This window comes from Nothoprocta perdicaria, unplaced genomic scaffold (genome assembly GCF_003342845.1).
Source record: "Nothoprocta perdicaria isolate Ctin4 unplaced genomic scaffold, notPer1 scaffold_215, whole genome shotgun sequence".
Taxonomy (NCBI): Eukaryota; Metazoa; Chordata; class Aves; order Tinamiformes; family Tinamidae; genus Nothoprocta; species Nothoprocta perdicaria.
Genome location: NW_020455371.1, coordinates 804,541 through 823,252, shown reverse-complemented (window position 1 = coordinate 823,252; position 18,712 = coordinate 804,541). Strand labels below are relative to the sequence as shown.

Here is an 18,712-nt window from a genome sequence, read left to right as displayed (position 1 = left end):
TTTGTAAAAGAAACATAAATGGCACAAAACATCCAACCATCCAACACCACATTTACGAAACACAGTAGTTCTACAGCAGTCGGTAGTTAAAAAAAGAAAAAATCTATATATACACATATACACCACTTCAATACCAGCAAAATCTCTGCTGAGAATAAATTATAATATACTCGACCTTCAAAAAAACTGTGGGTCAAAGCAGTAGTCAGTATTTACTTATTGACATTTTCAATTTCCATTAAAAAAAAAGGGCAGCACATTCAAAAAGTAAAAGAAATTCAGGTAAGATATATTTACTTTAAAAAAAAATATATAAAATAACAAATTATCAACAGTTCATTACATAGCATCAATATAGCATTCAAAGTTACTGAATCAATCAGTATATGCTAAAGATAAGATACTTTGTTACCAAACGAGGCCTCTAGTCACTTAAGAATTTTTAATTATTTAGCTCATTAAAGGATAATACTATACCTAAAATTCAACAGATATGGCTGAATCTGTGCACTAGTTAAAATATAATAGCCTAACTGCACATAAAAAGATGCATTTATATAGAGACTTTACAGTGTATGCATGTGTGTGCATATATTTTACCACCAACAAACACAATGCAGACAATAGAAGGCAGCATAGAAATAGTGTTTTGAATATAAAAATGTTTCATTTTTGATTTAGTAGAAAATGTATAATTTGCATTTTGGCTGACTTACTGGTCCTACTATACAAAACCAGGGAAAAAACGCATGCAAAGGCCTTAAGATTATCCTCACATGTTTCTTAAGGGAAAACAAAAACGCCCAGTAGAACTGAGAATACCTGGCAATTAATGGGAAAAGTTTCCAAAGAGGGCATAAAATACCATTTAGTTTTGTTCCTTTAAGTCTGCTTGCACCTAGGTACAGCTCATGAGTTCTAATTTCTTTTTTTTTCCCCTTTTCATTTCCTTTTTTTTAATTGAGAATCAAAGTCCTTCTTTTCCTTCCACAGATCCTCTTAACGATTTCACAAGTGGAGTGATGCAGGGGCTGGGCAGAGAAAAGGAGGAAAAAAGAAAACAAGTACTTAAATGCTACCAAAAAATAATCACACTGAAAAAAAAATAGGTATTTTTCTTCCTGCTACTTACAATTGTTTGTAAAAATCAAAGAAGCAAAGCAAGACAAGAGAAGACACCGTGAGGCTCCTGGCTTTTGCGGCAGCCCGCTCTAGCTGCAGCGCCGCACGTGCTCCAGCACGTACTCGGGGAAGTGCAGGCTGCACACCTGCAGCCCGTCCAGCTTGCACGGCATCCTGGGGTACTCGTCCTCCTTCCACTTGTTCTCCTCCGGATCGAAGGTGAGGATGGAATCGCTGTAGTGCCCGTTGTAGCAGAGGCCGCCGAGCACCATGATCTGCCTGTCGAGCACGGCCACGCCGTGGCCGCTCCTCCCGATGGGCATGGAGGCCAGGATGGTCCACTGGTCGGCGTCCGGGTCGTACACCTCCGTGGAGGGGCACCCCTGAGACTCAAAGGAGGCCCTCAGGATCACGCAGACGCCACCAAACACGTAGAGCTTCCCGTTGTAGGAAATCATCTTGTGGAAGCACCGCGCGTAATTCATCTTGCATTTGTTCTCCCAGCAGTTGGTGACCACCTGCGTCCTCCTCGTGCGCTGCTCCACCGTCCCTTCCTTACTGGGGTCAAAGACACACACTTGCTTCGAAGTCGAAGAGGACGTGATGCCCCCGGTGATGTACAGCTTGTTCCCAAGCACAGTCCCCTCGTGTCCGTATTTATTGACCGGGTAAGGATCCACAAACTCCCACTTATCCTCAGTGATATCGTAGCGCTCCGTCGAGTAGAACGTTTCGTCCCGCGTCCTGCCCGCCACGGCGTACACGTACCTGCCGATGACGCCGACGGCGAACTCGGAGCGCGGCACGGACATGTCGGCCATGCGGAGCCACGCGTTCTGCCGTGGGTCGTAGCGGAACACTTTGGACGAGGCGTGAAACTCCCCGTCGGGCCCCAGCTCCTCGCCGCCCAGCAGGAACACAAAGTTGTTCACAATGGCCAGGCAGTCGGGCCGCAAAGGGACCTGGGGACCTTCTAGTTCCCACCAGACCCGGGGCTTGTGCAGGAGGAGAATTTTGCTGTTCACCATGCTGTGGCCTATCATTCCTCTGAACACGGCAGTCTGCGGCTTGGCGGAACGGATTTTGTTCGATTTCATTTCCATCAGGGGCTGCTGGTGAACGCTATGGAAGTAATTCATGGCTTGGTCAACCTCGTGTCGCAGCTGCCGGGAGTACCGGTAAAACTCGGAGGTTTTTACCTACGAATACATTTAAAAGATATTAAAATGCTGACCAAGAGAAACAACCCAGAATAACCTAAATGCATATGTGTCATTAAAGGGTTATTACACTTAGTTTCGTGCAGATGAGCTTTGAGGACAGCTGCTTTTGTGCTCGGATGGTCAAGCTAAACTACACCGATGCACGATGCAGAGGGCTCCCCCGTGACTGGCGGCAGGAGCTCCCGGTTCAGCTAGACACTCACACGCAGCATGAAGCAGGGGTCAGGCACGACTGAAATTCCCAAGGCCAAAACCATTATTCCTTCTCCCCCCAAAAGACTGCTCATCTTCTGCTTAACCCACAAGGCATTTACATTAAAAATGCACTACTACCCACGCTCGGAAAAATATCGTTGCCTGGATGCCACCTGTGCCCCGTGCTCTGGGTGTCCCTGCTGGAGCATGGGGGTTGGACTGGATGGTCTCTGGAGGTCCCTTCCAACCTCAACCATCCTGTGAGTCTGTGATCTAGGTGCTTATTCCAGGTTCACCAAGGTCTGCTCTGGCCTGCTGAATTCTCGCAGTGAAGACCAAGCAGGAATTCCCAAGCTTGCTTCACTGGGGAGGAGAGAGGAAGGAGAGCGCCCGGGGTCCTTCCTTCAGGGCAGGGGACTGCGTTAAATGCTGAGCACGAGGGCTGTTACCTCGGGCATCCCCACAGCCTGCAGCCCACCCTTGGCCAAGGGGGAACACTGCACGCGCTGCCCCGTTTTGTTGGCGTCTCGCAAAGGGCAGGTTTGACCCCCCACTTCCCAGCGACCATCCTTGAGCTGCCCTGCAACAAGGGAGCGCCTGCCCTCTCGCCCCGTCTCGCAACCCAGAACGAGTTAACCATGCTCAGTTTTGTAAAATAATGCCTAAGATTCTACCTTTTGGGCACCCTTCTTACTCTCCAAACTAATCTGAGTTTCTGAAACAGGTCCCGAGATGATTCAAAAACCGACAGCGAACGTTTTCATGTAGGTAACGCCAAGCAGCAGCCCCCACTCCAGAGTGAGTCACTCTGCCCATGCAAGAAGTGTAGGTGTCTACTGTAGCATTCCCAATTACACTTCCAAAACAAAACCTCCAGCTGCTGCTATCCCCCCAAACCCATCATCGGGTTTCATAATGAGCCTCAACACTTTCCCCACAAAACTGGGCTGCTTTCAAATGCTCCAAACGCTTTTAATTGCGAGCAGCTCCAAACAAGGGCGTAGCGCTCTGGGGCAGAAACGTGAGGCCTCTCCTGCATTTCAAGGAGAGGCCGGACCCGCGAGCAAACACCTGCAACTTCTGCCCGCCGTGGGCTCCTGTGCCCTTTCCCAACGGGCAAGGCCTGCAGCAGCCCGGACACAGCTCAAGGTTCGCACACACGTACGGAGCAACCAGGAGACACGTGGCCCTTACGCTTGGCGAATAAAGCAGTTGCTTGTTCCATACACAGAGTTGCATTCCGGTTCTGCCGGCCTTCGGCTAATCATTTCTCTTTGAAAGTTACAATGAGTCAGTGTTTTTATTGAAAAAAAATGCACCTTTAAAATGGAAAAAATAGCCAAACATCCTGCGTAAGGAGTAACTTTTGATCTGTAGCTTTTACAATCCTAAAAAAATCCAGAGAGAGATTCATAGAAGCCATTGTATGAGATACGCCCTCACACATTAATTATGACGTGGTCTTTAATCACTTGCTCTCTTCAGGTTCATAAATTCAACTCATCTTTGCTTTGTGAATTATTTTCAGGATAATACTCCGCTTTTTTATACTCTGCTGATCAGGGGCAAAAAGTTTACCTCAGTATAATGCTTATAAGATATGTATGCTAAGCCCAGCTCTTCCAGAGAATAAAAGATTTATGTTGCCATCACAAACGGGGAGGAAAGCCCTGCAGATCTGCTTATGCGGCAGGAGAAGCGCCACAGCAGGGGTTTTCCTGTGCTAGAGTAATCCCTGTACATCGCCTGCCTGGAAAGACTGAACATTAATGCCAAAAAACATGCAGAGGGGAAAAAAGAAGAAACCACATCAGTGTTTATGTCGTTCCTTTTTTTCCCCCCAATTCTTTTAAAGTTTACTAAAAAAGAGAATTAAACTACGCAAGTGAGAACGATGTGAGGCACTGTGAGCGGGCGCCCTTGTCCTCCCCACGCGCGCTGCAGGCCCAGGAGGGCGGCAGCGGGCCGGGCCTCGGCGCCCCAGGGCAGCTCCCGCGCCGCGCCGCGGGCGCCTCTCCCTCCCCGCACTCGGCTCCTCCGCTCCAGCTGCAGCCGAGGCCGGCGCTGCAGCTGCGCAACGCGCGGCGCTTCCCTCCCGCACGAGCCCGGCGCAGCTCGAGGCCGGAGCTCTGCGCCGCTCGCATGAGGGCAACGACCAAGCAGAGCCGCCACCTCCTGCCCTGAACCCGGCGCCCCGAAGGGCAGCGGCTGCTCGGCAGGAGGACAAGGACAAGGCCCAGGGAGGAAGGCTGCACCTTCACCTGTATCTCCACACGACCTCCCACCACTACCTGAACACCCTGTCCCTAAGGAAAAGCCTCGGCACACCCACCCTTTGGAATAATTTTACCAGGGTTTTAATTTCTCATGTCTATAATCAGGAAGGAGGCTTTAAATTCACGTATTTAAGCACAGCCTTAACTAAGCTATACATATCCTTTAACTTTAATAGATTAAAGAGCATGGCCCACAGCAAACCTTTTGTGGGAACAGCTGTCTGATACCCCAAACAAGCCAAAGGAAGTCTCTCAGCTTATAAAGGTAGGCTCTGCCACCACCAGTAAGTAGCAACAAGTAGCAGTAGAGTAGTAAACATCTAAGTGGTTGCCAGCAGAGCCAATTTTACTGTAAATTAACACAAATGATTCTAAAAGGCACATTCTCCTAATAACCAAGGTGCTAAGCCACAAAGAACGCTCACAAGTTTGTGCAAAACACTTCAAAGGCAGAAACGTGTCATAAACGTGGTGAATGCTGGAGTACAGCAAATATGCACGGGTGAAGAGGAGCAGAATGCCAGTGCTTCACAACATTCTCAAAGTCAGAACTGTTTAACCCCCACCTTTATTCTAAGACAAAGGATACTAACCCCCGGGTTAGTATCCTTTAGTATCCAAGGGTGCCTAGTTTTGAAGCCTCCCACACTGACGCATACCTGCCCACAGCCCGCCTCAGTTTCCCAGCTAAAACCCCCGCCCGGGGGTCTGTGGGGCCGCTGCACTCACGCAGGGCCTGCCCAGGGAGCCGTGGGGGGCAGCACCTTGGGGTGGCGCTCGGGAACCCGCCAGCGCGCCCGGCCACAGGGAGCCGCTCGGCTACGCGCGCAGAACCCAACTGCAGCACCAAGGCGGTGCCTTAAAATAAAGCTTAGAGACCCTCCGAACCCACCTCCCGAGCGGCCAACACCACAAAGGCTGGTAACGGCCTTTGGGGATCCTACCAAAGTCAAGAGCATCCCTCCAGCCACAGTAAACTGACTGCACCTCCTCCGCTTCATTTTGTACCAGTGAAGAAAAAAAAAAACAGGAAAAATCCCTGACTTCCCAAAATCAAGAGACTATCACTGCCTATTTTCCTGCTGCATTGCAAAGGAGGCTTTTCCAGTCACAGCAGCTAGACAAGTTTAAGATATTTTCATCTACAGTCTAAGAAAAAAAGCCAAAATGTAAGCCTCTATATTTCTAATTTGAAAATAAATGATCCCCATATGCATCTCATGTTTTCTTCAGGAAAACATTTCCTCTTCATTTTTTTCCTCACATTTTCTTTTGCTATAAAAACTATGCAAATGCAGTAGGAGGAAGTGGGTGAACTGCAAGGAGGTTTTCTGTAACAGAAGTTCATCTTCAGGGTGTAGCTAAGCTTCCCCCCCCGCAACTGTTTGCAGCAACTGCTTTGCTTTTGTTTCTTCCTCTTTTAGGACAAAAAAGTAAGTTTCAAAACTGTGCAGCAAAAATACCTTGAAGCACCTGACTATTATCTGCAAACCTGTAGCTAAATCTTGACGTGTGATAGTTGAGGGTAGCTACGCGAGCCTGACTCCTACTGCAGGACTAAAAAATACAGCACAAAAAACCCTGTGTGCCCTCAAAGTGACCTGTCTTTAGCCACATAAGAAGTGGCCACATAAGTATTCCAAAGGTTATGAAAATGTGCTTACTTTTAGTTTTTTAAAGCAGCTAATTCTGAATGGATGAGTGATTCAATGACAACTCCAAGAGGGACACAGAAGCCGTGCAGGTCACGTTAAGTGGGTAAACACAAATTGTATCCGAGCTGTTGAGAGCTAATCGCTCCTTTTCCTTGGGCAGGGGCCACTGGATTTTACTGCAGATTAATTGCAGTCAAAAGCCTAGATCCATCAACCCTGCAAAACGGGGTCTGTATTATTTCCACACATACATATCTCTGGGCAGACCCTAAATAAGCCTGACAGCAAACACGACAATTTTAAACATGCTTATTCCAAATCAAAATCAAATACCTAAAGTGACACATATGCCTCCAAAATAACAGCAACCTAAACTACCTTGTAACCAAGCATCAAGCTACTGTACCTAACAGTCAATATAGGGAAAAAAGGAAAATCATTTTTTTTAATTTAGATCTTTATTCACTCATATCCCTTGGCCACTAAGAAATCAGTCAGTACCTTTGAATATTTTGCAAGCCGTACAAATCGCTTACTGTTTTTCAGCTTCACTAGAGAAAGACAAGATAAAGGAAGGGACCGACTCTGCAGCAAGAACTACACCATCAAACTGAGTGCTCTGACATAGTTTCTAAATAGGAATAGCAAGAGAAATATCAAGAAATTATCAAAAATCAAGCTGTATTCTAACTGCAGAGAGCTCTCAAATCAGGGTGGAGCCAACAATCTGTATGCCAAAATTGAGGCATTCTGCACAGATTTACCAGAAGCATTTTTAAGTCAGCAATGACTGTCAGACAGAAGAATGTCACGAGCAGCCCCTGCAGATAAGGCAAGGAAGAATCTACCAGCCTCATCCACTAGACACTCCTTCGTCAGAGCTTTAGAATAAGGTTTTAGAAAAATATTTTGTGTGTGAATTATTAGACATTTCAGTTTAAAAAAAAAAAGAGAGAAAATCAAAAAGATACAAGCATGATGACAAAATTACAATGCCATCTTCTCAAATATGGGTTTCTGGACACAGAGAGCAATACAATGCACAAAGCTGGACTGTCTAATGTGATATTTGTCCTATCTCTAAAGACAAGCTTATGCACTCAGTAATATCAAAGTTTTTATTTTAAACTGGAAGTTTATCAGGCAGCAGGGAATAGTCATAACAAACCCTGCAGCCTGGACATTGGGAAAATCTTCCCAATTTTAAGGGGAGAGCAGTTCCAAAACAACATTTTGATTATAGTAGTGAAAAAAAAAATGAATGGATCTTCATCAGTATGTGAAAACAAATCCCAACATCATCACCTGCAACAGGGGGATTCAGGGAGCTCACTGACCTCATTAAATTTCCCTTCAATTTTCCTTGTGACTTACAGAGCTGTCCCCAATACAGCTACATGGTGTAGACATATACAGTGGAAGTTGTGTTTCTCCATGTGCCCTTCTCCTTTATTTCTTCTCCTTTATTTTTCACCATTCCCCAAAACCTTATCCCATCTATCCTATTATTTTCCCCCAAGCATCTATGTTAGCAGCTGAATAACAGCAGTCCCTATTGGTACTTCAGAGGCAGCCGTTAGACAGAGCAAGCAGGCAGGCTACGTTTGCTTTTGTGCACCCCACAGCATGTCAGGCTTGAGGTACCAACCCCAAGTCACTCAATTCCTTTTCACATGCAAACCCAGCTCTCTATGGCTACAAGCCTGTTTGAGAAAGAAACTGAGGAAGGAAGAAAAAGAAAGGCTTAAAAGGCCAAGAGACTCCTTACTGCCACTTGCAAAATTAAATAAGTTATTTATACACTACGACAGGCATCTCAGAAACGCGTATCAGCGAGATTACATAAGAGTGCAGATGACAAGTGAGTGTACAGCTAATACTGAGTTCCCTGAACCAGAAGAGTCAGCCTCGGAGTATTTTTGGTACTCGCAGGAGTTTACCCTTTGCTAGCTGCAAGAGAAGGGTGGGATGGTGCCCGAGGATCTCCAAGAGAACAGTTATTGATATTTTCCCCCCTTCTCCACACAGACAGTTGTTGCCCTTCAAGCTCCCACTGGTTAACAGCTGCACCCTGCTATTGCAAGGTACGAGGCCAGTACTCTTAGGTTAGCTCCGAACTTTGCACGCGGCGTGCTGAATCCCTCAGTGCTTTCGAGCTGTGTCCTAAAACGAGCTCATCTCCCGCTGCGGTGACAAGCGGCGCTCACGGAGCGCTGCTCCCCCACGCTGAGCCTCCCGAGCTCGGGGCCGCTCCAGAAACCGCGCTGGCTTCTCCCTCCTGCCACGTACAGTTAACGGACAGGCTGTCGGGCAGTTACGTAAGCTCGGATGCTGAAAACACCCTCTCTCCTAGTGTTGTACTCGTGGGGTCGTTTGGTAGGTGCCAGGATCAAAAGTGAAAAGTCAAACACAGGTATCACACATCACTGATGACAAAACCAGCTCCCGAAGTCACACCTACAATATAATCTCGAAGATCAACATCACTTTTCACTCCCATTTACAGAGATTTCAGTGAAAGCGACTTGGAACACGAACCCCCCAAACTCAGGGGAGTGGAAGTAGCCTATTTCACACAGATATTATCTTACTTGACTGCCTTTAAGGAAGAACACTTGGTGAATCCTATCCATTTCCCTACTGAAGGCCTTAGATTACATAAGAAAGGCTTTATTAAAAAGACATTACATAGGACATTGCAGAGTTTGGCTCTTACTAGTCAGAAATGAATTAACGGAATGTAAAGATTACATCACTGTTTTAAAACATACTTAGGTCATTATTTATCTACAAGCTAATATAGGAAAATATATTGTATGTATGATTTCCTGTATTCAATTCAGACCCCCAAAAAAGTTAAAAAAGCATTAATCTCTGAATTAATGAATAACTTTTATGATTTAAAATACAAATAAGCACAAACTAATAGCCACTAAGACCACTAATAGCAATACAATCTTATCTGTATATTCACTACAAACCAAAGGAAAAAAACATATGGAAAATTAATTTAAGAAGCCCAACAAAAACATAGATACTTAAATCCTATTAATTCAATGACAGGTCAAAAATACAAAAGTTAATGTTACATCTGATGACACAAAATCAGTAAAACAAACAGGACAAATGAAAGAATTACCAATTTGAATGCCTCTACTGTACTAGCCTGCAAGAGAGCTGCTTATGCATTTTGCAGTTCTCGACTGTTGACAAATACTCTGGGCTTCTCAGGAGCTAGGAAACATCATGTTTTTTTCCTGCTTTTCAACAGAACGGCACAAATGGCAAATTCTCCTTTAACCTCTTAACCCATACATCAGTTGAATATTATATCACATGTTGAAGAGATCTCTTTGGTATTTTGTAAGTGATTACACCTTGCACTGCTAATGTGATTGCACTACATGCCAGGCGCAAGATCAAGTTACGAGCGTACCTGCAAGCTCGGGGCTCGCTTCCAACTACTGCATAACAGCACAAGGGCTGAAAACACAACAGCAGCAGCAGCAAAAGCCAGCCTGCTCTTTAGCAGCAGGTGCTAGTTGTCATTTGTAAATAAAAGAAATCCTGTATTTAGAACATGGGAAAAATACAGTCACTCTGTTTTGATTATGTTGCTAGCAATTATGACAACATTACACCCTGCAGAATGTATGCAGGCCACAAATCTCGGGGGAAAAAAATAAAAATGCAGGATGCAACTGGGGGGAACGAGTTAAAATGACTGAAATAAAACTGTATACAAGTGGCCTTATTTTAAAAGGTCCTTTCCATAAGAGGTCATTTAAAGGCACGTACATAAACCTACCTGCTCTCCAGTCACTCTACGTACTATTTTCTAACATTTAGCTGACATTACTTGGGGATGTTCTAGCCTGCAGATAGGCTAGAAAAATAAACGCTGTCTTTTTGTCGCTCTTCCCAGGCTCGGGAATCTTACCTATTTAACAGCATGTTGCCCTAGCTAACTGATGAGTCCTGTCTAATGCTTTTCAAATGCACCAACCTTCTCAAAAACACTGGATGGTGTCATCAAACAAAACCTGATGTTCTGAATGATGGTGTCCGTATGCCTCCAGCGTCTTCTATCATGGCGCAGCCAAGCCTGAACGGCTTCATAGAGCTCTATCTCTGGAAACCTGCTCAGGTGATCGTTATCCAAGTAAGTCATGAGCTTTTCAAAGCTGAGATAGGAAAGAAAGTCAGGTCTGGACATGAGCGGCACAAAATTCTCTAGTAGAAAGGAGTCCAATTTTTCCCTGACTCCTTCGATGTTTACACCAAAATCATCCAAAAGTCTCATAATTTCTGCACAGTTTTCTAAGCAGATCTTAGCTAAGAGAAAAGAGCAGCAAAATTTTACCACCTCTATCAGCTGGACATACATGGCAGCCTGAAGGATTTCATGAACAGTGTTCATACTCAGTTCAATAGTTCCATAGTACATGAATTGGAGGACATGACTGAAGCCTGTAGCTGTCAGACCTTTCAAATGGATTTTGTCCTGATCTCGTTCTCGCATGTCAGCTGTGAACATAATCCTGAAGTAATCACTCTGGGTGGCAAGCAGGGCTTTATGGGCCTGAAACTGGTGGTCTTCAATGACAAGTGTGACATCAAGAAGCAATCCCTCCTCATACAGTGCTCTGAATCCAGCAGAGACACTGGTGTCATGGATGGAGGAGCTAAACCCTTCCACGTCCCCTGCCATGAATCACCTGGGGGAAAAATAAAATAAAAATAAAAATAAATTGTTATTTCTAATAGCGAATACAATACAAGTCCTTCCTGACCAGATAAATCCAATCCAAGATTACTTTCACTAGCACTTAACAATTTTCACCTTTTGTTTTCTGCCTTGAAAAAAAAATCATATTAACAAATAACTTAAAATACAAACTACAAATATTTCTCCACCCCAAATTCTTCTGCTTTTAAAGAAAAGGGTAATGAACAAGAGTAAGTGCGAGATAATGACAAAGTGATTCAGCACTTCAAACTAGCTACTGGTCAGATAGTGACTATTCGGCTAAAAGCTGCTCATAGTTCTCCCCCCCCACACACCTTTCCCAACTCCTTCTAAAGAATTATCTCTTGAGATAACAGGAAAACACCCACTCTGGAACATTAAAGGCATCGGAAAGAAAACGAAACCTCTTTAACTTCAGAAAGTGAAGCAGTGTGCCACGTGCTCCAGGTGACCCTGCGTGTGCAGGGGGGTTGGACTGGATGACCTCTGAGGCCCCTTCCAACCTTGGGCATTCTGTGATTCTGTGAGAAACAAGCACTAGCAGGTCTTTACAAGGGATAACTCTAAGTTTTACAATATAACTCAATTTATTAGCAAGCTGAACTTCCTAAGAAAGTATTTTGCAATTCCAAAATGTTATTGACTATCTTGTGTCACAAATATGAGGTACTGAGATTTATAAAACACAAAATACTAAAGCTCATAGGAAGCACTGGAAAGATTAGATCACAGTACTCGCTACTGTGTCCTGGACTGAGTGAGGCTTAACCGCATAATAAGTATTAGAACATGTTTTCAGATGCACAATGCTACAAAAGTGCAAACTGTAGCTTAATTGTAAATAAATAAATGAAGAATATTGCAGAACCCTACCGTGAAAAAGTGAATCAAGTATTCAGGAAAGACAACTACTGAGAAACTGCTCAAGGGCAGGACATCACAGAGGCAAGAAAGGACAGTGCACCTTCGGGTAGTAATCAGCTACCAGAATTGGCTCAACCATTTCTGTTACACGGCATGCTTACCCGAGCAGTTACCTGTGTATTCAAACACTTCTAACTCTGAATTTCCTATAGGAAATTCAATTATAAATTATGAAAACAGGAAATTAGAACTAATAGCAATTTAAGAGAGTTATGTAATGAAACAAGGAACTCGCACGAGAGAGATAAAATAATCTTGACATTAACACATTTAAGAAACGTAACTTCCAAAGCTCTGGAACTATAAGACAGCGAAGGACACCGGCATGGCTCCAGGTTGTTCCTGCAGGTTTCACAGCCGCTCCCTAAGGAGATGAGCAGCTGGAGCCCGAGACGGCCGTGCCCGGGGCAGAAGAGCGGCAGCGCTGCCCCTCGCCCACGCAGAGGGAGGTGGTGGGTGCGCGGCGGCTGGCAGCCCCACGTCGCCGCTCCGGCGCTTCCCAAGCCTGCTGCCAGGCCCGGCGTGCGAGAGCGCCAGCGCCGCGCGCACGCTCCCTGGGAAATCAGCGCTTCCTAACAAAATTCTAATTCCCGAAGAGAACAAACCCGACACTTCTCAACAACCCAACAAACCCAACGGCCCAGGTGCTTTCTTGCCAGGCAAGGGAAGAGCCGCTTTTCTAACTCTTCCCGCCACAAAGAGAAGCAAGAAACTAGCTGAAGTGGAAGTAAAGTACCTGTTTTTTTTTTTTTTTTTTTTTTTTTCCCCCCAGGATTTTGCTTTCTAATAGGATAATAGGATTTTTTTTTTTTTTTGTATCAAGGAAAAGGTAAGTGCTAACACCAGCTTTTCTTGCATTGGAGCACTTTTAACACCTCCCTCCCTCCCTCCCTCCCACCCCCAGCTCTCTGGTGTCTAATAATAGTTGAGCTCCTACTTCAGCATTTCCTCTTTAAGAGATCTTGCAGGCACTTGCCTCAGCCCAGGCCACCCACTTCCACAAGAGACACAGTAACCTGACATAATCCAAGACACTTTTGCTTGAAATTGGCCAAGGGGGGATCAAGGACTCTCTGTTCACCCAGTGGAGAACTTCCCCTCAGCTGCACTTCCAAGACAACCAGTGAGAAGACAACAGGAGGACAGCTGGTGCATGCAAATACAAGAATGGGAAAACACAACAACAGATGAATAAAGATACAAGGAATGTCAGAAACGAGGCAGCAGCAGGTATTATTATCTGGGAGTAAAGACCTAATCCTACAGCTCTCGCAGGTGACAGCGTCTCAAGGAAGGAGCTTCCTCAACACAGCTTCTGCATAAAGGAAGAGCCCCAGGAAGCTCCAAGGGTGGCCTGGGACTAAGGAACACTTGGTGTGGGGCCAATGCACGTTTCTACTCGGGAAGGGGGCTGAAGCACTGGAACAGACTGCCCCGGGAAGCGCTGGCGCCACCATCCCCGGCAGCGTTCAAGGAGCGGGTGGATGAGGCGCTGAGGGACGCGGCTTAGCAGGCAGGGTGGGAATGGGCTTACGGTTGGACTCCGTGATCCTCAAGGTCTTTTGCAGACAGAATGATGCCAGGATTAACTTAAGAAAAAGATAAGCACTCTGCAAGTAAGAGAGAAAATAACTTTTTACATCGTATTCCTTGAAAAGACCTAAAACAGGCGAGGGAAGATGAAACAAGCTATAGTAAATTGTACAGTAAACTGCAGTATTTACTGTAGTAAATGCCCGGGGGGAGGGGGGGGGAAGACATTTCTGGAGCTCTTCTTAAGGAAAAAAAAAAAAAAAAAACCCTACCTATCTGTATACATCTATACACAAAACCAAAAACTATCATTAAGGTGCTTTTACTTAAGAGATCGCCTTTTTTTTCTTTTTTGTGCAATCACTCATTTAACTTTCATTAAATTCAGATAAATTTAAACATGATAAATTCAGAAATAAGAAATATTTAAAGTTTTAAATCTATTAAGACAAAAAGGCGTCAGGCAGCACGTTGGGATTCCAATTTTCACATCTTCCTAAAACTGGTTTTTATGCAAAAACACACTGAAACCAGAAGCCCTACAAAACAAAGTGGCCAATGCCAAAACTGCAATTGCCGAATGCTAAAGAAAAGTGGGGATTGGGTACTGCATTCCTCTGCCCACCTCTCTCCTCTTATTATTTTTTTAACTACACTATTATATAACTAGAGTTAGCCTTCAGTCTCCAGTGATGACATATTCTTCCTCGCAAGCATCAGAGAGCATTTAATTATTTCTTAAGCAGAGCTAAGAAAAGAAATGACGAGACTTCTCCACACCACTTGGTAACGAAACTTCAGAAACCTGTGACTGAGGAAAGAGAAGCTACTTGTCCTCCCCCTTTAAATAAAAGCAGTAAATATCCCTTTTTGGCCCAAAGCCATATACTACATATTTTTATTTGTATCACAAAAACATATGGCTAGTGTATAAACATAAAGAATTGTACAGCAACTTGGAACTAGATTGTTAAAAGCATACAATGATCAACTACTGAAAATATTCCTATCTATAGCTCAGTCTAAAGGTAGTTTAAATATTAAAAAGAAATACAAAACACTCTCAAATTAAGTCTTTTTTTTTTTTTTCTTAAAGTACAGCTATCCCATTTCTCCCACACAGGCACTTGCCATCTTAAATATCTTTCTATGCATCACTGTAATGCCACAGCCAACTTCCCAAGAGGCAATAACACTTTTTTCATACATACTTCCAATAAAAATACAAAATTAAGAGTGAGATTTTCTCCATCCATGCAAATCATGACGGTGTATTTGATTCTAAGGAAGACATGTAGTATACACTGCTTTGTCAGAAAATTAGAAGAAAAAAAAATCCAGTATTTAAACAATAAAGCAGGGAGAAAAAAAATCTAAGCTAATGCTCCCCCCTGTTCTGCTCATACTATAGCTGCTCAGTGTAATGCAGCACTGCAAGTAAAATTGTCTGCTGAAAAAGCCCAAAGAGAGATAGATTTATCCTTATTTGCCTGACATTTCTTCCCTTTAAGCACATAATGCATTACAGAGTCTACTCTGCTACGACTGGAAAAACATTTTCTTGGAACGCTGGTTTCTCATCTTTATTCTACAGATGTAATAAAGGTCTGAAAACCCTGTTCCAGACTGCTTTTTCCTGCTGAACAAGGAGAACCTTTTTTCCTCAGGGCGTCTCAGGCTCTTAGTCACAAATGAAAGCAACAAAATCTAAATGTACACGCTGCTGAGAATAGTTACGAAATACCTGCATTTGGCTCACATCTTGTTTGCTGCAAAAATCTACCCCAAAACCAGCACTCCTGAAACCGTGCGCTGCAGGGCAGCATGTCTGCATTTTATATGTAGGCTTCCATGCACTTTCTAGGGATAGAAACACACGGCTCTAGGAAGAAGTGGTCACAAGGCCAACTCCAGCACTTCAGCTGCAAGGCAGGCTTTGTCTTTCCTTTCCTGCTCTTTCTTAATAACTCATTTGAAAAGCTGAGACAGAACTAGAAAGCTCCCATGTTTACAGATGACAAAGTATTTGTTCATTCTACCTTCCTCAAAGTGAATCTGAGTGCTCGTGTGAATGTTACTGACCAAATTCTAACCTAATAATACATTGCACCTAGAAGTTACACACCTTTTATCAGACACACCAAACCACATTTCTGTAACATAAAGTTAAAAAATTAAAACTGTAATCTCTTACATCTATCCCCTCTGCCCATTAAATGCACACATTTAAATGCAAATTTCACAGCCACTATAAATATGGTTTAGTTAGGCATAATGAAAAGTGCTTTCAGCAGAATACTGTGGACTGAATTTTGTTAAAACAAGCCCTTACTTGCACAAATAGGTTGTTTTCCCAGAGACAGATTTCATACATATGTATGAAAGATTGAAATGCCTTGGCTTTGGACATACAAGCAAAACACAAATGCATAAATTCATCACTGAAAACAACACCTCTGAATGCAGGTGGGTACAATGACTGAAGGATAAATAACTTATATCTACATTAAACCTTTATTTACGTGGTTTGACACTAAAACTGTTAAACCTTGTCCAAACCACCATTTTTCATCACAATTCCTCACCCAGAGCAGCAGAGGGAATGATGCAAAAGCAAGAATGATCAGTTACCAGCGGGTATCAAAGCACTCCCTTATTCCCAACTATGGCAAATGTAAAGATTACATCAAGATTCTGCTTTTTTTTTTTTTTCCTTTTTTTTTTTTTTAAATTAACATGGTAGGCTTCAGGGAAAGGAAAAATAATAAAACAAAACAAAACAGAACAGAAACACTCTGGTATTATCTAACACATTAGGAGAAGTCCCTGGTGTGAACCCTGGGTAAGAATTGAGTCCAAAGACTCAATTACTCCAAAAGCAAGGATTTAAGAGCTTTACACCCACTGGCAGACAAAGGAATTAAGGCTGCTAAATGTCAAAAACTTTCTATGTTAGTATTTGGGTACTTCTGAAAACAGCACCTGCCTCTTCTACAAGCTTCTCATAGTTGCAGGGATCTGACACTGAGAGCTCCTCTTGCAAACTCTGCCCATGTTGCTACCTTGAAGCTACGTGAATCAGCTTGCAACAGCAGCAGTGTTTTTATGAAAGTCACGTTTTTTGCGAGGTCATTATGGTTATGCTGGAAGCGCTGTCAGAAACAGTTACAACCAAACCCGCTAAAGCTGAAAATGGATTTTTGTCTGGGCTCAATGTGGTTACACCTCACACTAAGTACACTGAAGCTCTGCCGAGTGGTCTTAGCAGCCTCCACAGAGAATGCCACTAAGCACCCCCTTTTTCTTTGGAGAAACCCACAGCTCAAAGCAGGTTGCTACTTGCCACTTGCCGTATATTTATAATGGATAATATTTTCTGTCTGTATTGTGTTGTGATTATAATTGATATTATAATCCAATTAAGTCTTTCTGCACAAAAGGATGAAAATGTTATAATCGAAAAAAACAGAATCATTTTCTTTTAAAATACTGTTCAACAGTTAGTTTTAACATATGTTGAATTTAGATGAGTACAGATGGATTATGTCAAAAAATTCCCACTTTACAACACTAGCCATCAGAGAACAAAATATGCTCCCCAGATGGGCCATTAAATCAAGCTTTGAGATGATTATCAAAAGGGTTTTAAAGAAAGTATGTGCTTGACAAACATTTTTAAGACTGCCAGGCAAAGCCACGAGTTGAAGTTACTTGACCAATACCTAATTACACCTAAACTCAGCTTCGTGACTGAACACTACCGGAAGATACTCACTAGTTTCCCATAGTGAGGTCCCTTATGTGGATGCTGCAACCGCATTTCACAGACACCTGACACAGTTTCAGCTGGCCAAAACCCTGCCACGGGTTCGCCTGCACAAACCAACCAACCGCCCCGGTACCCAGGGCGAGCTGAGCCCAACGCTCTCCAAAGCGCTTTCTGTCACTAGGCCAGCAGTGACATTTAATACTGTGAACATATCCATAAGGATAAAAAAAAAAAAAAACCTTCATGGGAAAAACTTGCATCATTAATACCTAAGTAGTACATTATGGCAGTGATAAATTTGACAACCAGCGCTCTCCAAGAGGACAAGTCCAGCCTATCTTGGATGCCAGCAATCTCCAGGACACACACCGGTGGCTTCTGCAACCAGTCACGTTACTAAATTCAAGCGCACTTTGTCACTGAAGAGTGATTTTCAGAATACAGTTACTGAGAAAACCATACCTTACGCTGATCAATAGCAAGCATTTTGCTGCCAACAGTTAAAATGGAATCCTGCTTGTTCATATTGAAGCATATGGCCTATTAGCACTGAAAATCTTAGCGTTTTAGTAAAAAGCCAATGTACTATAAGTAGTAATGAAACTCTTTTAGCAAAATAATTTTAATATGATTGAATTTCCCCTTACAGCTCACTGACTTTTTTTTTTTCTGTTGATTCCTGACAGCTTGGTGAATACCTTTTAGTAGAAATTTAAGGAAAAAAAAAAAAGAAAGAAAGAAATTAGTAAGACACTGCTTTTTTGTGCAATACAGACCGCTTTCCATCCCACTGCCAAACGTCACCCCGCTTTCTCAGGGGGCTACCTCAAACGCACTTAATCTCCCCATGACAAACAAGCAAACAAGCAAGCAAGCAATGCTCTCCCTCGCCCGCCTCCCCCGGCAGAAGGGCCCGGTGCCCCCGCGGGCGGGCGGCGGCAACGCCACGGGGCTCGGGGCCACCGGCAACTTCCCCGCTCCTGTTTATTACTATTCCTATTATCTTTCCCACGCGGCAGCGGCGGCCGTTACGGACCCCCCAGCGGCACGTACCTCGAGGCAGCGCCGGAGAGGCGGCTCCTCCCGCTGGGCCCGCGGGGCCGCCGTGTAACATAAAGGCGGCGGCGGCGGCGAGGCGGCGGCAGCAGGGAGAGCGAGGGAAGGGGACCCCGCGCTGCCTCCTCCTCCCGCTCCCGCGCGGCCGGCGCTGCGGGCCGCGCCGCCCCCGCGCCGCTCACTCCCCTTCACCCTCCGCGCGGCCCCGC

The 18,712-nt window shown here is 44.2% G+C and overlaps 1 protein-coding gene across 1 annotated transcript; it reads right to left on the bottom strand.

Annotated features, from left to right (window-relative positions):
* Positions 1-281: 281 nt before the first annotated feature.
* Positions 282-18,521, bottom strand: KLHL15 (kelch like family member 15). Its single transcript, XM_026038670.1, has 4 exons — positions 18,501-18,521; positions 10,478-11,189; positions 1,133-2,321; positions 282-1,031 (listed from the first exon to the last, which is right to left on the bottom strand). Exons 2-3 carry the CDS (start codon positions 11,180-11,182, stop codon positions 1,212-1,214), a joined length of 1,815 nt encoding a protein of 604 aa, XP_025894455.1. The 5' UTR covers positions 11,183-11,189; positions 18,501-18,521; the 3' UTR covers positions 282-1,031; positions 1,133-1,211.
* Positions 18,522-18,712: the final 191 nt, after the last annotated feature.